Source organism: Tiliqua scincoides, chromosome 14, assembly GCF_035046505.1.
Source record: "Tiliqua scincoides isolate rTilSci1 chromosome 14, rTilSci1.hap2, whole genome shotgun sequence".
NCBI classification, from domain to species: Eukaryota; Metazoa; Chordata; class Lepidosauria; order Squamata; family Scincidae; genus Tiliqua; species Tiliqua scincoides.
This window is the reverse complement of record NC_089834.1, coordinates 9,215,938-9,237,583: the sequence shown is the minus strand read 5'-3', so window position 1 is coordinate 9,237,583 and position 21,646 is coordinate 9,215,938. Positions and strand designations below refer to the sequence as shown.

General features: G+C 47.5%; 1 protein-coding gene across 4 annotated transcripts in view; it reads right to left on the bottom strand.

Moving 5' to 3' along the window:
- Positions 1–2,928: 2,928 nt before the first annotated feature.
- DGCR2 (DiGeorge syndrome critical region gene 2) overlaps positions 2,929–21,646 on the bottom strand; it is a 73,819-nt gene continuing 55,101 nt past the window's right edge. For all 4 annotated transcript variants that reach the window (XM_066609831.1, XM_066609832.1, XM_066609833.1 and 1 more), the window contains 5 exons: positions 20,266–20,442; positions 18,724–18,927; positions 13,392–13,544; positions 10,885–11,121; positions 2,929–8,973 (listed from right to left, as the gene is read on the bottom strand). In XM_066609831.1, coding sequence (XP_066465928.1) covers positions 8,732–8,973; positions 10,885–11,121; positions 13,392–13,544; positions 18,724–18,927; positions 20,266–20,442 — 1,013 coding nt within the window. In that variant the 3' untranslated portion in view covers positions 2,929–8,731. The remainder of the gene's footprint in view (positions 8,974–10,884; positions 11,122–13,391; positions 13,545–18,723; positions 18,928–20,265; positions 20,443–21,646) is intronic.

Genomic DNA, 21,646 nt, shown 5'->3' with positions numbered 1-21,646 from the left:
CCACACTACCAAAATGTTAACTAGCAGTTGGTCAACAGATGGCAATCTAAAAGGTGTCTTCCAGCCTTTTAATTAGGTAGGAAAACTGGCTTTCAACAGCCACTTCACTGAGCAATGGAGAAGTCAAGATTCAATAAAGGCCATGCAAAGAGTCTGAGAGTTGTGATTTGAAACCAAAACTTCCTGGCTCAGCCGCAACATCGATTACCATCGATTTGTACAACAGCATTATAATATTAGCCGTTTTGTTCTCAATACTTTTTCTAATGATCCCCAGCATAGAATTGGCCTTCTTCACTGCCGCCACACATTGGGTCGACACTTTCATCTACCTGTCCACCACCACCCCAAGATCTCTCTCCTGATCTGTCAGACAGCTCAGAACCCATCAGCCTATATGTGAAGTTTTGATTTTTTGCCCCAATGTGCATGACTTTACACTTACTTACACTGAAGCACATCTGCCATTTTGCTGCCCATTCTGCCAGTCTGGAGAGATCCTTCTGGAGCTCCTCACAATCACTTCTGGTCTTCACCACTCGGAAAAGTTTGGCGTCGCCTGCGAACTTAGCCACCTCACTGCTCAACCCTGTCTCCAGGTCATTTATGAAGAGGTTGAAAAGCACCGGTCCCAGGACAGATCCTTGGGGCACACTGCTTTTCACCTCTCTCCATTGCGAAACTTGCCCATTGACACCCACTCTCTGTTTCCTGGTCTTCAACCAGGTCTCAATCCAGGAGAGGGCCTGTCATCTAATTCCCTGACTGTGGAGTTTTTTCAGTAGCCTTTGGTGAGGGACCGTGTCGAACGCCTTCTGAAAGTCCAGATATATTCTGGTTCTCCCACATCTGCATGCCTGTTGACCTTTACAAAGAATTCTATAAGGTTCGTGAGGCAAGACTTACCCTTACAGAAGCCATGCTGATTCTCCCTCAGCAAGGCCTGTTCATCTATGTGTTTTGAGATTCTATCTTTGATGAAGTATTCCACCATCTTACCCGGTATAGATGTTAGGCTGACTGGCCTATGGTTGGGGGTCCCCCCTCTTTCCCTTTTTAAAGATTGCCGTGACATTTGCTATCCTCCAATCCTCTGGCACCGTGGCCGTTTTGAGGGACAAGTTGCATATTTTAGTCAAGAGATCAGCAACTTCATTCTTCAATTCCTTAATAACTCTTGGGTGGATGCCATCAGGGCCCCGTGACTTATTGATCTTTAATTTATCCATGAGGTCTGAAACATCTTCTCTTTTAACCTCTATCTGACTTAATTCCTTGGTCAGGAGGGGCTGTTCGGGCAGCGGTATCTGCCCAAGGTCTTCTGCCGTGAAGACAGATGCAAAGAACTCATTTAATTTCTCTGCCATCTCTAAGTCTCCTTTTATCTCCCCTTTCCCTCCCTCACCATCCAGAGGGCCAACCGCTTCTCTGGCGGGTTTCCTGCTTCTAACATATTTGAAGAAGCTTTCATTATTCCCCTTAATGTTGCTGGCCATGCGTTCCTCATAGTCTCTCTTGGCCTCCCGTATCATCTTGCATTCTTGCATCTCCCGATTCCATCCATAGTCTCAGTAAGCAACAAATACAATGATTCTTTGTTCTGATCATTAGGTCTAACCCCAAGTGTGCACTGCGACATCTTAGGACAGTGCTTTCCAAACTTTCTAGCACTGGGACCCAACTAATAAAAAAGTTTCACTTTACCAGCCACTCCAGCCTCTGTGGCTATATGGGGAATTGGGCAGCAGTGCTCCCAAGTCAGGTCAGATCATTGGCAACCTTCAGTCTCGAAAGACTATGGTATCGCGCTCTGAAAGGTGGTTCTGGCACAGCGTCTAGTGTGGCTGAAAAGGCCAATCAGGGAGTAACAGTCCCTTCCACAGTGGGAGCAAGTGCAGTCTGTCCCTGGTCTGTCTCCCTGGCTATGGGCCTTCCTTCTTTGCCTCTTTGCCTCAGACTGTTGGCCAAATGTCTCTTCAAACAGGGAAAGGCCATGCTGCACAGCCTGCCTCCAAGCGGGCCGCTCAGAGGCCAGGGTTTCCCACTTGTTGAGGTCCATCCCTAAGGCCTTCAGATCCCTCTTGCAGATGTCCTTGTATCGCAGCTGTGGTCTACCTGTAGGGCGCTTTCCTTGCACGAGTTCTCCATAGAGGAGATCCTTTGGGATCCGGCCATCATCCATTCTCACGACATGACCGAGCCAACGCAGGCGTCTCTGTTTCAGCAGTGCATACATGCTAGGGATTCCAGCACGTTCCAGTACTGTGTTGTTAGGAACTTTGTCCCCCCAAGTAGCAGGTTGTTTAAACCTAGATGCACACAGCCTAATTGCCTTGTCAGTTTCACAACCCACTAAAATTGGGCCTTATATCAGAAGTCCATCCATTTTTTGACAATTGACAGGGCACACCATGCTGCCAGGGAGGGGGGGCTCACATCCCCCACTGAACTTACTAATCGGCCTTTTCAGCCACACTAGACGCTGTTCCAGAACCACCATTCAGAGCACGATACCAGAGTCTTTCGAGACTGAAGGCTGCCAACACACACAACACCTTCCCCCAAATTCTCACGGCACACCAATGTACCATGGCATGGTGATTTAAAATGGCTGCCTTAAGGGCATCGCAGCACACTCACAGGAGCACGCTGTTGTCACCTCCTACTTGTCCTCCTGGGTGCTGCCATCTTGGATCTCATGAGAATTCACAAGACCCAAGATGGTGGTACCCAGCTGAGCCAGGAAGAAGATGCTGCGGGGGGCACTGGGACCCAGGTAAGTTTGGGGACTATTGGTATATGGTGTAAGTTTCAGGTTTTGAATCCAATCGGGAGTTCCAGTCAGGCTTCTAGTTAAACACACACACGCACAGAAAAAAGTCAACGTAATGACCAGTTCCTCTTTACAGAACACAATTTATTTGGCATTTGGATGAAATGTTTTTCACAACCTCTTGAGAAAAATAAAAAGATTAGTGTCCTCCCATCCCACCCTCCTCCTCCATCTCCTAAAAAAAAAAAAAAGAGAGAACCAAAAGCAAAACATTAAAACATAAAATGTCACAGGGACTGAATTACAGTATCAAATTTCATCTCTACATGGGATTCCATGGAATATCAAAATTGTTTTGTTTTTTTAAACACACAGCGCCACAGATAAATTCAGTCACAAATCAACGACACAGGAAGGGGAAAGGGTCAGCAAACACAGTCTTGGCAGAGAGTGTTTTCTGAGAGAAGGTAAAAAGCAGTGTCTCATTCATCGCCATGCGCACCCACAGACATTCAGCATGCACCTTTCAGGCATACAGGAAGTCCAGCATTCAGGGTGCAGGACGCGGCATGAGAGAAAGAGCTGGCGTTTCCTAGACCCTAAAGAATCAGCCCAAGGTAACTGTTCATCTCAATTAAGACAGACTAATTAGAAACCTCTCTTCCCCTCTCCACCCAGTGATTTTCAATATTGTTCTTCCCAAGGCACACTGACCTCTATGGACTTCTCTATGGCAGAGGTTCCCAAACCTGGTGGGTCACGACCCACCAGCCAGGGAAGCCTCGTCTTACTAGGGGACAAAAGGGTTTTTTTGAACTTACCAGGGGCAGTGCTGGCCTCCCGGAAGGGTGCAGGGAACCCACTGATGCCTTCCCACAGGGCTCCCCGAGCTTCAGAATGTCTAAAAATGGCTATTGGGGCCCACTTCCAGTTTTGGAATAGCAAACTGGAAGTGGGTCACAACTGGTACTTAGACATTCAAAAAAAGCCCTTTTGTTCCCAGCAGTGGCACGATCCTGGCAATCAAGTTGCTGCCTTTGCCCCTCTCCCATGAAGACTTACAGGGTTCCCAATTACCAAGGAGAAATTCGGGAACCACTTCTCTATTGGTCTTCTTGCGATGTCACTTTTGGGACACTCTTCTGGGTTCTGTGGCTCTGCTTTGGGGCAACTATCGAAACAAACTGAAGAGAGACAGTTTGTTACTAGAGAAAGTTGCCCTAAAAACAGAGCCACAGAACCCAGAAAGAGATTTTCAGGATTTTTCAACAGCTATTCTCCAAACTCCCACCTTTAATGGCTTTCATCCCCAACTCTTCAACAACTAGGAACTGACTGGTCAAGACCACGGAGCTAAGGTTGCTGCACAGAGGCAGCTGTCTGCTACCAGCCCAGTCCGTTCAGTACTACTGACTGGCTGGATGCAGCTCTCTCCAGGATTCCAGGGAGCCCAACCTGGGACGCCCTGCACGCAAAGCAAGTGTGCCACCACCAAGCTACATCCCTTCCCCCAATTAACTGGTGAGAGTAAAATCAATTACAAAATGCAATCAATGAAAAGGTGTCCCAGATCAGGCAACAACTGTAGAAACTACAACCTTTTAAAAACAGGTGTTTTTCATAAATGCAAGCGGCGCATACCATTTTAAGAGAGGCATCACCTCTTCTCTTTGAGGCGGAATGCCTCTAGGAAAACACCTGCTTATCACACACACCTACATCATCTGAGAAGGGCTGTTTCCTGACTTTAAGTCAGATGTGACCATGCAATCCTGTGCACGTGTACTCAGAAATCTAGGCGCTCCCAGGTAAGTGGGTATAAGGCTACAGCCTGAGTGCCACTAAAACCAACAGGAATTAGTCATGGCTTGCTAAAACTTAGGCTATTCTGACAGTTCTGAAGCAAGAGCTTTTGGGTTGTATCACCAGTTAAATTAGTAGAGACTAAATCACATTGGTTTCAGTGGGACTTGGTCATGACTAGCTGAACGAAGGATACAACCCTTGGCCTCAGAACACCTGGTTTTAGCCATATGCAGAAATGAACCAGCTATTAAATCATCTAAACCACCTGCTAATGGCACACTCCTGCGGCCAGCGACCCTGTGCTCCCACTGCCTTGTCTGAAAGGGGGTTCTGTGGTCTTAACACATGGCGGCAATAACAAATGAATGTACAGGCATCCCCCATATCCAGGGGTCCCCAAACCTGTGGCTTCATATATCTACAGTTCCCAAATCCCCACTCTGTCATACTCATGCTTCACTTCTTTGCTTGCAAATACTCTGCATAAACTTTTACTTCCTTTCACTTTGAAACAGGAAGGAAACACCAAGAACCTCTTAGTTGCTAGAGCAGGGGTCTCCAAACCCCAGCCTGGGGGGCCAGATGTCTGAGAGCCTCTGGTCCAGTTGACCAAGCACAACCGGAGTTGTGGGGGAATGGGGGTCCGTTTAAGCGTGTGCTTTATTTCTTGAGCTATGTTGGTGCTTGGAGAAATCCTGGGCATTTGAGCCCATTCATTTATTCATTCATTCAAGTTCCATCTCTAATGTATTTATTTAAATTTTATTATTTAATTTTTTTTTCCAGCCCTCAACACTGTACCAGATATTTGATGCGGCCCTTTGGCCAAAACGTTTAAAGACCCCTGTGCTAGAGGAACGTTACAAGAGGTGACAGTGAGTACACTAACAGGAAGCCCTCTGCTGTCTACTTCCTGTTAGCATTCTGCTGTCTCTTGTAGTATTCCTCTAGCAGCTACAAGTCTAAGTTCTCGCTGTTTTCTTCCTGTTCCAAAGCACAAAGAAAAAGCTGTCTTTTGCAAACCAACAGAGGCAAATCGTTAGCGTGCTGGGGGGGATTTTGCTGCTATATGTGGTAGCAGAAGGGGTGTAATCCCCACAGGTATGGAGGACAACGATGCCAAAGTAATTCATTCCATAACGCGGTATGAAAAACCTTGTCTCGACTGAGACCTGAGCAGGTGGGGCTCACGAGGCACTCCTATTCGAGAAATTGTCACCAGTGCCCACAAAACTCTTTTGTGGTTCTTGCTGCAGCTAAGGACTAACACAGCTATTCCTTCCAAAGCTGTTACTCTGCAGAAAGTCACCAAAACCCTATCAGAAGAGAGGTTTGCTATTTAAACACTAGCTGGAACAGCTGGTTACTTGGCATCTCAACCAGAGTGAATCCAAGGACCAGTTCTGAAGCTTGGAAACCAGCTCCTGTCCCATGCTTGCCACCGCACTCCACTTCAGATCACAGGCTCCCGCAAACACACAATACCCATGCACACACAGGCTTACAGTCTCACACACTCGCACACATATAAAACTAAAGAAAAAAGTTAGTACATACAATGTATAAAACTTATGAGTGTGCTAAAAAACACACGTAACCCGCTTTTATTTCCATACTCCGGAAACGCTTGGAATCCTCGGGGGCTGAACTCCCGGCCACAGCTGCCCACCCACATCACCAGACCCGTGACTTGCGAATTCAGCGGTGGACGCTGTTGCAAGGAGGCCCCCTGGGATGAAGACCCACTTCCTTCCTGCACCCCTGTGCCACTTGTTCAGGACAGCCTGCATTTGACATGTCTATACAAGACTGAACTGGACTAGTCCGTGCAGCTATCTCCATGGCCACCCAGAAAAGAGGTTCACGCGGATCTCTATTTTGGGATGAAGGCTTCACGAGGCAGGCTTGCTGGATGCTACACAAAAAGGGAAGCGAGGAAAGCTTCATCTGGCCGTTTCGCGGCTCGTCATTGACATGGGGGTCCTTTTAAAAGGCAGAGTATTCCCCAAGGGGGGCCAACTTCACAGAGAGCCATTGGGCTGCAGAAGAGAGCAACGATACAATTCTGTCTCCCTATCGGGCAAAGGGTCACATCTACAATCCCTCCCAGAAAAAGGGGAGCTTCCCTCCTGCCCTTGCATATTCACATGATTGCTGCAAAGCAAAAAAAATTGTCTCCAGCGAGCTTATGATTGTTTGCAAGCAGTGACTTCCACGGCTCCTTTTTTTCCTCCCCAGCCATGCAACCGGAAAACCTTAACACACCCAGGGCCTTCTGCATGCAAGGTCTGCAAACTTTCGCACCCAGCTACAGCCCTTCCCTTTAAACAGTCAATGTGGGGGGACAAATTTACAAACCTCTGTAAAGGAAGCTGACCAAGAATCCACCCCATCTCTGGCGTTGCACATCGCAGGATACCAACCGCGTTCCAGGAGGGAAAAAGTACCAGCTGAAATGGGGAGGCCGTCCTGAATAGGTCCAGAACCTGTTTGCAAGGCAGCAAATCAGCCTAAAGGAGCATTTGCTGCAGTCCCAGCCCTAGCGTTCCTCTCCTGTCCCTCGAGGCATCCTGCCTTTCATAAGAAAAGAGGAACACATTCATGAAAGGGGTGGGCGGTGCCATCTCTTTCTATCGGAACTGGCCATGCTCTCCAACTGGGGGACAACTCAGTTCAGCATTCATGAGCTTTCCCCCTCAGCTCAGTTCAGAATTAGCTCTGTATTTGCAAACTCTGTCAGACAAATCTGGGGGGGGGGGAGCTCACTTTCATTCCAAGATGAGGAAGAATTCTGGGTGGGGGAGGAGGGATACACGGTTGTCAATTTAGGGTACGACTGAGCATTAATTAGCTGGACAAATTCATATTCCGAGTCACAAAATCATCAACTCAACAACATCACTTTGTAACCAAAAGTTGGCCATGATCGAGAAGGGAAGAAGACTTGATTCCTATCCCAACTTCAATGCAACAAGAGTGTCTGAGATTAAACACATTGCTCTGCTACCCAAGCCAATGTCTCAATGTCCAAATTTTATTACTGATCCTTTAAAGCTCTGACAAGCCCTCCATTGTTTAAGTAAACAAGAACCACCTAACGAAGGCTGAAATCCTTTCCACATCTACCCGGGAGTCAGCCCCATTGGCTATAACGGGACTTACTTCTGAGCAGACATGCACAGGATTGGGCCCTGACAGCCAAAATCATGGAAAGGTTAGCACTTGGTTCAACCGATTTTGACTTTTCTCAGTTGTGCAGTTAATTCTTACACCGTCTTTTCCCCCAAGAAACTCACTTGGTTCTGTTAAAAGACTCACACTCATTTGGGTACCAGGGAGCAGAACAGATTTGTTGCATGTGTTCCCCCACCCCTCCATTTGGTTCGTGGTACCTATTCCTAGGAAAGACCTGTGGAGGGGGTGGATTCTCCTTCAAGCAGAGGCTCGTTCCTGGAGATGTCCTATGATATTACAAACACTTGCACCCTCACTGTCCCTTCTTTCAAGACGGTGGCAGAAGCAACTGTCCTCTGTCTCTCTCCTCTTTGGCTCCTGTTTTCGGTTCAAGAAGTTATCTAGCCAAATCCAATTCTTCTGCGTTGATGGAGAAAGAGTACGATCCTGCGGCACCAAGAGAGCCTCTGTGTCCATCCTGTCCCCATTTGCTTTCTAGATCCTGTAGCTCTACCTCCCCCCCCCCCCCAAAAAAAATCAGGAAATATCTCCTTACTGTATAGATCTCTCGGTCATTTAAAAAGGAAGGGGGCAAGAAAAAGCTCTCCATGCTTTCCATCCTCTTGAAAAACGACATGGGGGGGAAGATGAACAAACAATCCTTTGCGTTCTTTTCCAGTGGGAAAAAAAGGTGCAGCTCACACGATCCATTTCCAAAAAGAGGGCCAAACTCCCAAACTAAAAACAAAGAATGACAGCAAAATGCCAAGAGAGGCACAATTCTAAAACTAGAACAGAACCAAAAAAAATAATAATAAGTAGTGTCCGGGGTGGGGTAGCCACAAGAAGTGGAGCTTATTTCTGAAGTTCAAGTTCCATGGATTTGCATCCGCCTGTACAACTGGTGTGCAAACAACTGCGCAAAACTTATTTCTGACCGGCAGTAAGCTTTTAATTTTTTTTTTCTCCTTTTTTCCTTTATACAATGGTATTCAGAGAACAGTGACTGTGGCGGCCGCCTGCACAAGTCTCTGCCGGTGTGCTGTCGCTTAAGGGCGTGTCGGGCGGGACGAGGGGGGTGCTGCTGTCAGCAGAGTCTGCCAGCTCCACTGGGGACGGGCCAACCGAAGGAGGGAGCGACTCCTCCAGCAGCGGTGGAGAGGCAGCGTCGGTTCCCAGCGACGGCTGGTTGCTCTGCCCTGTCTGGGAATGAACTCCGCCTGAAAAGGAGAAGGATAGGAAGAATCAGAAGGCTGGAGCAGCACTGCCTCTGGCTCACTGTCAACCACCTACACCAGGAGTGCCCAAACCCCGGCCCAGAGGCCACTTGCAGCCTGCAGGGAGCCCTCAGATTCCAATGAGACTCTGGCCCTCCAGAGACTTGCTGGAACCCACACTGGCCTGGCACAACTGGTCTCAGTGTGAGGGCGACGGTTCGACTTCTCGCATGAGCTGTGGGACAAAGGCTCCCTCCTCTACATGCTGTTTCACGTCTGTCATGCAGTAGCGGCAGCAAAGGAAAGGCAGGCTTTGCTTTGTGCAAGGCCTTTTATAGGCCTTGAGCTATTGCAAGACCTTCGTTCATTCATGTAAGTTCCATCTCCAATATACTCATTTGTGTAAATTTGAAATGTAAATTTTTGTTTCCCAGCCCCCCAACAGTGTCAGAGAGATGATGTGGCCCTCCTGCCAAAAAGTTTGGACACCCCTGACCTACGCCAGGGTTTATGGTTAAGGAAAAGCATTTATAAAGCAGAGGCAGCTTTTTCGCACATGCACAATGTCACATGACAGCAGTGATTTTCAACCATATGCAAATGGTTTGCAGGTGTGCCCCGGGATTTTGGGGAAGGGTCATATATTAGTAGGGCCATTGGGGGATGTGAGCCCCAAGCTGGCAGTGCCTTGTCAATTGTCAAGAAGTTGATGATGTGCCTTGACTATTTTAGTGCCTTGAGAGCGTGCCATGAGATAAAAAAGGTTGAAAATTGCTGCCTTGCAGCAAGGGACGTATTACTATCCCCCTACTGCAGACTGGGAAGATGGAGGCCAGGAGGGAGTGGCTTGCTTGAGCCCCCCTGATGGGTTCAGGGCAGAGAAAGGATTTCAATCAGGAAAGCCCACAACGCCAGCATATAATCCAAGATGGTTCTTTATAATCTATGTTCGTTCAGACAGCAGAACCCAGGCAAGGTAGCAAGCCATTCTGCCCTGGTTGGAAAACTGAGCTGGGAAAGATCAGTACAGAAGACTGTCTACTCAGGCTTGAAAAGAAAAAGAGCCCCACTAGAAAAGACCAAAGGCCAACTTAGCCCAGTGTCCTGATTCCAAGAATGCTTCCTTCTAAGGAATCCACAAGCAGGGAGTGAGGGCAGCAGCTCTCCTGAAAACCTCCCTAAGCCCATCTCTTGATGTTACAAATGCGACCACCATGGAACCCACAATACGTCACCACTATTCCCCCCCCCCTTCTTTCGATGACTGTCTAGCCCAGCAGGCACCAAACTCCCAGCCCATGGGCCGGATCCAGTGTCAAGAAGCCATCCCTGCACAGTGTGGTGCTTTCCGTTCCATGCTGCAGTGTCTTATCTGTTGAGCCAGGCAGCCACTAACACAGACCACTGCTCCAGCAGACTCTGCACCCCAATTCCTGGAAGGCAGTGGCAACCCGGCATAACTTTGAAAACATTGTTCGGCTTGACAGATGAGCTGCTATAGCATGGAATGGAAAGCACTGCGCAGCAGGGGGACTGCTTTTTCTTGACGCAGTGGCCCGTGGTTTGGAGAACACTGGCCTAGCCTGATGAAGAATCCTATAGGATTTAAAAGCTTGGCCATTTGACAACCTGCAACCTTTCTGCTTGGTCCTGGTGAACGCAGTGATGCTACCGGGGATTTTTCTTTTAATGGTCTGACAACTCTTGAGACTCCACAAGCGCTGGGCCGTGGCCAAATCACATCACCTCTGAGTTCTGAACACTTTCCAGGAACTTATAAGGTGAATAAACCATTCACTGCAGGAGAACGGAAAAATACTAAACGCACCAGCAAAAAAAAGGATGTAACATGGGAACAGCAGCACAAAAAAAATCAGAGTTATTTGGCAACAACAGAGGTATTTGGCAACGTGCCTGGGGGTGAACAAAGCATGCTGTCCGGGTTGATGGAAGCCTCATAAGGTGGAGGGGGGTCTTCAGGATGCTGAAGATCGGGATATTTGTAGGCTGTGTAGGGCGGAGGCGGGTCGTGAAAATGGAACGCTCCGCCTTCCCCGTCATCAGAGAGGTGCAGCGGAGTGAGGCCGGTTCCAAAACCATCTGGTCCGTAGTCGAAACCGGGCATCCTGCGCCCCAGATTGAAGTGATGCACTGCAAGAAGGGGAAAGCAGACTCAAAACCAAACGTGCTTTACTGCAGGGCGGCCAGGCCCAGCAGGCAATTCAATCAGCGCAGACGGGGAGATTTTGTACTTGCTGTGAACCCCCCTTCTCAGGGGTCTCCAAGTCTGAATTAGTCCTCACAAGTGGGTAGCGCCTCCCTCTCAGGTAGGCAGGCCAGAGTCTTTTGTTCCCCCTGAGGGGAGGGGCTGCCTGGACTCCCCAGACTGGCCTAGCCTTTCCGCAAAGCAAGACAGAGTTGGTTCAGCTCTGCTGAACCCCCCACTGGAGAACACAGGGAGGGTAATTTTTTCTTTTCCCCCCAGCTTGCCCTCTCCTCTCTCCAGCCTCTCAAAAAACCTTCCCTTTTTTTCCCCAGCAGCAGGTTACTGCCTGCTTGGAGGTTCCCTCAGGGCTGCCTGCTTTCGAGTAAGGCAGCCCATCAATTTTATTTTATTTTTTAATTTGGCGCCTTTCCATGCCTGAGCTCAGCGCCTCCGGCAATAGGCAGCAGCTGGCCAGGCCCGCCTGCAGGAGGAGCTACCCACTTGTTAGGACTAAGCCAGACATGGAGATCCCACTGGAGAACAGCCCCTTCAAAACAGGTTAATACACTACTGTTCTCCCTAAAAACTTAAAGTGGAAGTTCAGGGTGATTAAAGGAGCCCAGAGGGTTGCCATTGAGAAATATATGTCGCCCACTGAAAAGTCCTAAAATACTCCCCTTCCTGCCCGCCCATCCTAAGCTCCTACCTCCCAGGTGCACTGCAGATGCCTGATCCCGGCTGATCTCGGAAGCTAAGCAGGGTCAGGCCTGGTTAGTACTTGGATGGGAGACCGCCTGGGAATACTGGGTGCTGTAGGCTTATACCATAGTCTTTCGAGACTGAAGGTTGCCAACCAACCAACCAAACCTCTGCCCATGCTATACCAGACCCAGGGCTTGCCTAAGGGGCTGTGGGGCCCAACTGAAAGCCAGTTTTGAGGGGTCCCATGTTCACAGCCAAGGTCTGTAGAATCTTAAGAGATGTAAATAAAAATTATAGACTTTATCTCTCTATGGTAGAATGCAAAGCAATAAAAGGACGGCCAAAAGGTGCATGCGAGTTAGTGGACCAAATGGATCTAGAGTAGATTGCGCTAGCACATGGTTCCCTTAGTCGCAGGGCCTAACTGGGACCAATTTGCCCAACTGCCTTAAAGCCGGCTCTGACCAGACTTGCAGGACTTGATTCATTTTTTATTAGCAGGTTTTATCTGACTTGTTTAAACAATTTCTATCCCAGGTCCATCCATCCCCCCACAATGGAGCGCCAAAGGTAGCTTTCAAATATCACAGGATACATAAACATAAATGATGTTCAGGAATAACGTAACAAATTGTTCTGCTTTGCAGCTCCCAAAGGGGCCTCCAAGGAAGCTCACAAAGATAAATCACACACACAATTAAAAAAAATTAAAGCCAGCTGTAACAAAAGACTACAACAACCAGAGAAGACAACTAAAGAGGGGTAAAACTGAAGGAACTGGAATGCCTAGCAAGAAGCTCAGTGACGCCCACCTACACCTCCAGGAGTTGGGGAGGGGGAGCAGATGGCCCCATCTAACTTGGTCCCATATGGTTTAGGCTTTAAGCAGTCAAGCACCCTGAACTGAGCCCAAATCAGTTCCAAGTACAGGCAGGCGCGCGTGCACGCACGCACGCATGCACTTGATAGGTTAGGGAGCCACGCACTTGATAGGTTAGGGAGCCAAGCATGGATAAAAGCCAGAAATCTTCAAGAAGTGGAACACTGTCTTTTTAGTGTGCAAGTGCAAACTGCAAACACAAAACCTGAGAGAGGTGACTACTCAAAAAGTCCAAACCGTTTTCCCTTCCACATTCATACACACACGTACATGTGCAGAGGGAAAGGATGGGAAAAGTGGATCGCCGAAAAACGGTCCATCAGAAGGCTGGGGATGCCAGTAATCAGTACTGACAGGATAAAATTGGAGCCATTGTAGATGCGGGCATGTCAAGGAAGAGTCTGGAATAGAACTCTCTCCTTGACATGCCAGCTTTCTGTGTGTAGGGAAGAAAAACAGGAGCTCCCAGCTGCGGTGGGAAAGTGGGCCAGTCCAGTGACAGATGTCAACAAGCCAAGTGCAAGGAAAAACTTGCCCAAGTAAGGTTTAGGAGAGAACACGATGAACATACTAGCGTTGGTAGACTGCAAGCAAACACCACAGAAGGACGACATGGAGGTGCAGGCTACTTACAGTTGGCCCCAATCAAGGACTCAATGCGCTCCCTGCGCCTCTGCCGTAGCCGGTGGACCATGAAGAGCAACAGGGACAAGATGAGGAAGGAGGAGATGCAACTCACGATGAGGCGCATGCCGCTGGCCATGGAGTCAAACAGGCTGTTACCATCTGGAAGAGGAAACCAAGTGATCTGGTGATGCCGGGCAAAGGTGAGGAACAAAGGCAAGGAGAAGGATGGCATGGCTCAAAACATTATGATAAGTGCAACAAAGACTGCACAAAGAAATCAAGGGGGGGGTATCAGAGTCTTAAAAAAAAAATACACACACATTTACAGGGTGGGGTAGCAGAAAAGGGAGCCAGTGCTGAAGCAGACTCAGCCAGGAGAAGCCAAGGGAGGTGTTGTATTGAGGGCAGAAATCAGAAGATGGAAACTAGGGAGACTCACTGCCAAAATATTAACATGATCCAAGCAAGGGAAGAGAACAAGACATGCCTTGAGCATCGTAATCGCAGTTAACTGAGCTGCCTTGGAGATGTTTTCAAGTTCAGAAAAAAGTCAGCAATGGAGGGTATAACTGAGGGTTATAAAATGATGTGTGGGGGGGGGGGAAGAGAGAAGACTTTCTCCCTCTCTCACAACACTATAACCAGGGGTCTACCAAGGACAGTTGATTGGCAGGAGGCTAGAGGAAGACAAGGAAGGAAGGAAGGAGTCCATTGCACAGCATGTAACGCAGAGCAACACACATTTTGCTGTCTTAAATATCTGATCTATTCCTGGGTGTTATTTGGAGTGCAGAGTCCAAAAATGGCATCCGTTTTGCCCTCTCACTCGTCCAGGGAAAACACCCTACAGGTAGACCACAGCTGCAATAAAAGGACATCTGCAAGAGGGATCTGAAAGCCTTAGGAATGGACCTCAACAGGTGGGAAACCCTGGCCTCTGAGCTTCCCGCTTGGAGGCAGGCTGTGCAGCATGGCCTTTCCCAGTTTGAAGAGACACTTGGCCAACAGACTGAGTCAAAGAGGCAAAGAAGGAAGGCCCATAGCCAGGGAGACAGACCAGGGACAGGCTGCACTTGCTCCCAGTGTGGAAGGGATTGTCACTCCCGAATTGGTCTCTTCAGCCACACTAGACGCTGTTCCAGAACCACTTTTCAGAGTGCGATATCATAGTCTCCCAAGACTGAAGGATGCCAATGATAATCTAGTTTCACTACAAATCTCCAAAACTACACATTTTGATAGGGCAAAACAGATGCCATTTTTGGAATCAGCACCCTATTTTCATATAAAAACCACCAAAACAAGTTTTTCCAACCCTCAATTTCACAGGCCTGTGTAATTAAATCTAAGGAACTCAGTGCCCCAAGATGTGGTGGTGGTTACTCTTTTCAATGAGATTGGACAAATTCACAGAGGATAAAGTCCAGCACAGGCTCCTAGTTATGGGGGCTGTGTGCTGCCTCCAGTTTCAGAGGCAGTATCCCTGAATGCTAGCTAGAAGAAATGGCCGGAGAGGGGTACGCTTTGACCTTCTGCATCTCTCTGGGCCAGGATGCTGAACTAGATCAGCCTTTGGCCTGATCCAGACATATTGTTAACGAGCAATGGCAATTCTTTGCAAAGAATTAGTTTGCTTCAGAAAGTCATCTAGGTAAGCAGGCAGGCAGGCAGACAGGCAGAGAGAGAGAGAGAGAGAGAGAGAGAGAGATCATGGTTTGGGTGCCTCTTCCAAGGCAGAAGTTTGAAGAAAGAAATTGCAAGTAAATAAACTGAGATAGATCTGCAAGAAAAAGGTATCGCCGTACAGTCTGCCCTGTTGAAAAACATCTCCATGGTAATGACAGCTGAAAGAACACACCAGTTCCTGAATTCCGAATGAAAGCAATATCCCAAACCCACAAATCAAATTCATAGCCACTACTCTCATTTCAGCACTTTTCACCAAAGGTTATAAAGGGAAGTCTGACCACTCTTCGAGATGCAAGGGATTTGCCGGAACAGACCCCACAAAAGGAGCCCCACATCTCTGCAACAGAGCGCAAAGAGAATACAAGGACCAAATTAAGGGGAAAAGATGTCAGGCACGTTGTGACTGCAATGCATTCATCAGATGGCTACACCAATTTAGTTTAGTTTGGTTTTGTTCCACTGAGGTCAAAACACCAACAGTCAACCTTACAACTTTTGTGGGTCACAACAAGAAAGGAGAACTTGGGAGAATATTCCTTTCCCACCGCACTGGAAAGAAAACCTATTGGAGTCCATTTCACATTATCGTTCTTGCTCAAGTAGAACTACTACCCCAGCAGCCCTTTAATTGAGCTAGTGTGGTGTGGGCAGTTAGCAAACTGAGCTGTGAACCAGGACTTCCTTGGTCCAAATCTCACCTCTGCCTTGGGCAAGTCACTCCCTCTTGGCTTCAGGCTTCTGCATTTGTACTTTGCAGACAGTAATACTTACCAACCTCACAACGTTGCTGTAAGGACAACACCAAGATAATGTGAGAGGAGCACTTTGCACACTTGGGGAGCACTACACAAAATATTTAAGTGCTGTTACTGCTAAAAAACATGGGTTGTTCTGTGCAATTCAAATCTCGTCTGCTGATACTTTTACACTCAACATTGTGCGGTTAAAAAGGAGCGCTCAAACTCGCTGCAAGGTTCCAGACTAGGGGGCTTAAGGGGGGAGCAGGGAAGACTGCCCACCCTGAAAAGGCTACATCAGACCACAGCACAAGATGCCAAAACAGGCCCCAGTTAGAAGCAGTTAATTTGGCAGCTGAAACTCTGCTGTTTATTTTTCACATTTATATACTTCCCTTCTTCTCCAAAAACATAAGAACAGCCCCACTAGATCAGGCCATAGGCCCATCTAGTCCAGCTTCCTGCATCTCACAGCAGCCCACCAAATGCCCCAGGGAGCACACCAGATAGCAAGAGACCTCATCCTGGTGCCCTCCCTTGCATCTGGCATTCTGACATAGCCCATTTCTAAAATCAGGAGGTTGTACATGCACATCATGGCTTGTAACCCTAATGGATTTTTCCTCCAGAAACTTGTCCAATCCCCTTCTAAAGGCATCCAGGCCAGATGCCGTCACCACATCCTGTGGCAAGGAGTTCCACAGACCAACCACATGCTGAGTAAAGAAATATTTTCTTTTGTCTGTCCTAACCCTCCCAACACTCAATTTTAGTGAATGTCCCCTGGTTCTGGTGTTATGTGAGAGTGTAAAGAGCATCTCTCTATCCACTCTGTCCATCCCCTGCATAATTTTGTATGTCTCAAGTTTGCGGCGGTGTACATAGCTCTTTCCCTCCTTTTGCCCTCACAACAATCCTGTGAGGTAGGCCAATAGTGACTGGCCTGAAATCACCCAGGGCTGAGCAGTTGCTTGTTGTCATAGCAAGGTCTGGTAGAAGCAGTGTCAAAACCAAGCCCTACACCCAGTGGGACTGTGGTGCCTCTATACAGTGGCACCAATTGAACAGTGTGCCTTGAACAAACTACAGATTCAGCATCAGTCTGAAATAATTTTCATATGTGCTACAGACTCAGCATCATCTGGGACATAGATAAAGCAACTGTCACATAAACATCAATGACAAATTGAATTGGGTCTGGTTTTGCCCAACACACTGAGTGATATACACCAGCTTCCCTAATGCCATGTTACACTTAGGGGAAATAAAACCCTTTGATTTGAACCTTGGATGGAGGACGCTTTAATTCTGTCTAGCTCAGACTCCTAAACATGAGGAGCTGTGTAAGAAAGCCTTATGGTAATTGTGTCAGTGGAGAATTCTGTTCAGGTAAATCACACAGACAGTGAAACTGTTTCATATGTTTTGCCCAGTGCAAACAGCATTAAGCAGGCGTTAAAACAGATTTGCTAATATTGAAAATCTGTTTAGGAGACATTCAGGACATTAAAACACATGGGGGGATTGAAATTTCAGATCCAATTTCCTGTCTTACAAGAACTTAGGAAAAGTTCTACCATTCCAGCTACCGCAACGGTATGTGGCTCCTGGAATCCTTCACTTGTATAGGGGAGGGGGAGAATAGGAAGTCAAATTATTGGCCCACAGGCTGACAGTGGTTCCCCAAGGTGTCAGCCAGGGGTCTTTTTCCTAGCCCTAGCTGGAAATGCACGGAATTGAACCCATGACCCTCTGCATACAAAGCTGAGCTTCAAGAAGAGTTTGGGGGGGGCAGGGTGAATGAAAGGCTGTGCTATGAAAATGACTGCCACCATCTGTTCCCAGCCACCAGCTCAGTGCCATGACCAGCTCCAAATTTCTGGCAACTACCAGCAACTTGCTTTACAGGACACGTTATGCCCCAAGAGCAAGTACCACTGATTTCATCATTATTTATAAAGCACCACTTACATGGCAAGTCTTTTCCACAGCCAAACAAGGAAGGTCCCTGCCCTGAGAGGTTTACGGGCTAGATTAGAACAGCAATTTTCAACATTATTCTTCCTGCAGCATACTGACCTCTAAGGTCTTTGGCTCTTGTAATGTCACTTCCTGAAAGAGTTCTGCATCTCTGTTTCTAGGGCAGCTGTCTGCATGAATGAACTGTCTGTCCCTCTTCCTCCACCAGCTCCTTAGAGCCACAGAACACGGAAGAGATTTTCAGCAATTTTCAACCTCTGTGCGCCAAATGCCCACGGCACACCAGAGGACCTTCCTGCGGCACACCAGTGTGCCATGGCGCACTAGTTGAAAATTGCTGGTCTAGAAAGACAGAAGGCAAGCAATTGACGAAAAAGGGGAAGCAAGCACAGTTTTGGAAATTTAATTTTTTCCCTTTTCATACCCTTGTTTTAAACTACTGCAACTCAATCCCAGAGTCTGGGGCGAAATGAGCTAGATCTTTAAAGGAAGTATAAGAAGACTTGAAGGAGAAATCAGAAGAAAAGACTCCCCTGAAGAAATGTAAAATTCATTTTCTGTTGCAGTTTTAACAGGGCATGGCTATAACGGCTTAAACAGGGCATGGTTGGGTATGCTGCAACCCATTCCTGCCCATTAAAAAGTAGGACTATCATTAGCCCAAGGACCCCCTTGTCATATTCATTAAGAGTAATTTCAATGGCCATCTGCTTAGGAAAAGGTGGGAGAAAAAAGGTGAGAGATGGATTTTCACCTAAGCAAGACAGTATTCAGATTCTCCTCATAAATGCTTACAAGGAATTGAAAAAATTTTCTAAAAAGAACCAAATGGATTTCAAAAAGATGTTTAAAAGGTTTATCCAACAGAAACACAAGGAGGGAGAGGGGAAAAATGAGGATCATGTTTTACACACAGTCAAAAAACCTCTTACCTGGATCTGAACAGGTAAATTTGCAGCATTCCTTGGGGTCTTTACTGTAGTGCTGGCAACCCTGCGGCCTCTCACAAAGGGCCGCCACACACATCTCTGGCTCGCCGTTGTGGCACGTGCAGCTCAAACAGGGGTCATCCCCCTTTGGGGTGAAGTAGTACCCTTCATCCACAATATTGTCTTTAATATCCACACAAGTCTGGCCTGAAACAGGAAAAAGCAACAGGGATCCATCACCCTCAACGCCTCTGAGATCTTTTTATTTAATATTTTTCAACGCAACACATACACAAAATTCTGAGAATATACTGCAAATCCTCGATTAAAGTTGTAAGTAGATTCTTGGAAACTGCAACTTTAATTGAAATGACTTGCAACAAAACCAATTTTAAATGTAGGCTAATGGATACACATAAGCCAGAGTTACGTTCCTACAGCATGTTTCTGATCACAAAAGCACCAGCTAGAAGACTTTGACCTGACCTGACCACCTGAGAGGGAGGAGCTACCCATCCATTCGGACTGACCTTGCCCTGGAAAGCCCACCAGAGAAACACTTTGCTACTTCTTGCACAGTTGCTTGAATATAGAGTCTAGATTTTTTTGACATGCATTTCACTGAATCCTGGTTCCCTTGTCTAAAGAATTTATATCCCGCCTTTCTCTCAAAGGTGGCAATTAAAAACAGTAACAAAACACTACACCAATTAAAACCATGATGCCCAGGCCCCAGTTGGGCACCCGCCTGGTTAGAGGCATCCCATGAGCGATTCCTCTTGTGGCTGGCAGCCCCTCTGGTAAGTCCACCCACAACAGGGTCCACAGCCTGGAGACGCTGAGAATGGCACGCCATGGCTGGCGCCAAGGCTCTGCAAGACAGGCAATGTGGGCAGAGTACAAGGAAGCAAGTTGGAAAAGGGGGCTGGATCCTGCGACATACCAGGGAGGGAAGAAGGGGTGGGTTCGTATGGGGTTGGCAATCCCTTTATAAGGCAGGAGCAGGCCAGGGATGCAGGTAGGTTGTGGCAAGGAGGTTGGCTGGTGAGGAAGCTGTCTGGCCTATGAGCTTGCAAGGAGCAACGTGCAAGGAGAAGGATAATGGTGAAGCAACCTCCTTCCTCCATAGCCCATCTCTCTGAGGCCTATCACTCTGAACCTGCAAAGGGGGAGCCTGGCAGCTTTGATCCCTCATGGACCCCCATTGATGCCCTGGGGTGGCCAGGGCTGGACACAAATACAAAGCAGACCCCAGCGGATCACATAAAACCATTACAATGACATTTGATTTAAAAAATGCCAGCACATCAAGTCAGCTATCGAATGCCATCCTAAATGGAAAGGGCTTAAGGCCCTGCCGCAAGATTTCCAGGCATGGAACTGTTCTTAATTCCAAGAGCAGAATCCAAATCTTTTCCAAATCTAACTGCCTTTTCCATAGCTGCACCTTCCCACCATGTCCAGGTGCTACTGAAAATAGTCCCTGATGGCACGGCCATGTTTATGTTCATTCTGTATAAGACATAAGAGCACAGCCCAACTCACTCCTTTTGCAGAGGAATGACGATTTCTCGTAGCAGTTTTCAGCATACCAGCTGTGAAAACCACGGTGCCGAAGGGTGGGGAAGTGGGAACACTGGAACTGGGCACAAAGGATGTTCTCATTCTCAGACACGGCCGTGCTAAACGTCGGGTTAGGAGGCAGAAACACTTCCAGTGACCCTGTAACGACACAGATACACCACAGTAAGAGTGATAAAGAGAAGTCTTCCATCTTTGAAATCAGGTATGATGGAACAAGGACCATGTCAGCAGATCTCGCCCAGGTTATCAATCTAATGAGTCCACTAATGTGGACTAATAAAAAGTCAATATTTTGGCATATAAATTCAGGCGACTAACCAGCCTTGTCTTTAATTACTGGTTGCCATTGGAAATCTTGAACCTATGCCCAGGAGAACAGCAATGGTGTGGCTTTATTTTTGGTGGGCAGCAGAAACTTCAGCAATGGTTGAAATCCTGATCACATTCCTAGAAGTCAGGTCACAACTCTTCAGATCATGCTTGACAATGACACTGTCATTTTGCAGGGTCATTCTTTTTTAAAAAATGGTGACCAACACAGACAAACCACTAGGAAATAACCAGAGCAACAGAGCCTTAGGCCCTGCAGAGGTACAATGAAAAAGATGGGGCTCTTTAAAAAGCCCCACCACTACAGACAACATCAACAAGGGTAAGTACCCCCCCCCCAAAAAAAGCAAGCAACTAAGAATGTTTGCAGGGGGGTGCATTTTGGAGGCTTAATGAAGAGGCTGCATTAAACCTATATTTAAGTCCCAAACAAATTCAGGAGTCTGATATTCGATGATGTTAAACACATGCGTCATTCACCGATTACTAGACTTTAAGCTTGGAAGCTTACAAAACCAGGAACCTACAGCTGGAGGTCTTAACACTTGCATCCTAATTGCATACTTTTAAAAAAAATAAACACACATCCCTGAGCAGTCACCTTTACTTCTACCCATCTAAGCTAACATGCCAGGAATCCCAATCTTAGTAGAAGCTTCAATTCAATGTCCATGCACTGGGACAACAGAGGTTTTTCACTTTTTTGTGGATGGCTCTGTGATGATCATACACAAGGTTTAATGAGTCTGTGGAACTCACTACCACAAGGTATTGTGATAGCCACTAGCTTAAGAACAGCCCCACTGGATCAGGCCATAGGCCCATCTAGTCCAGCTTCCTGTATCTCACAGCGGCCCACCAAATGCCCCAGGGAGCACACCAGATAACAAGAGACCTCATTCTGGTGCCCTCCCTTGCATCTGGCATTCTGACACAGCCCACTTCTAAAATCAGGAGGTTGGATGGCTTGAAAAGGAGATAGGGCCAATTCACAGAGGGTGGGTCTTTCAAC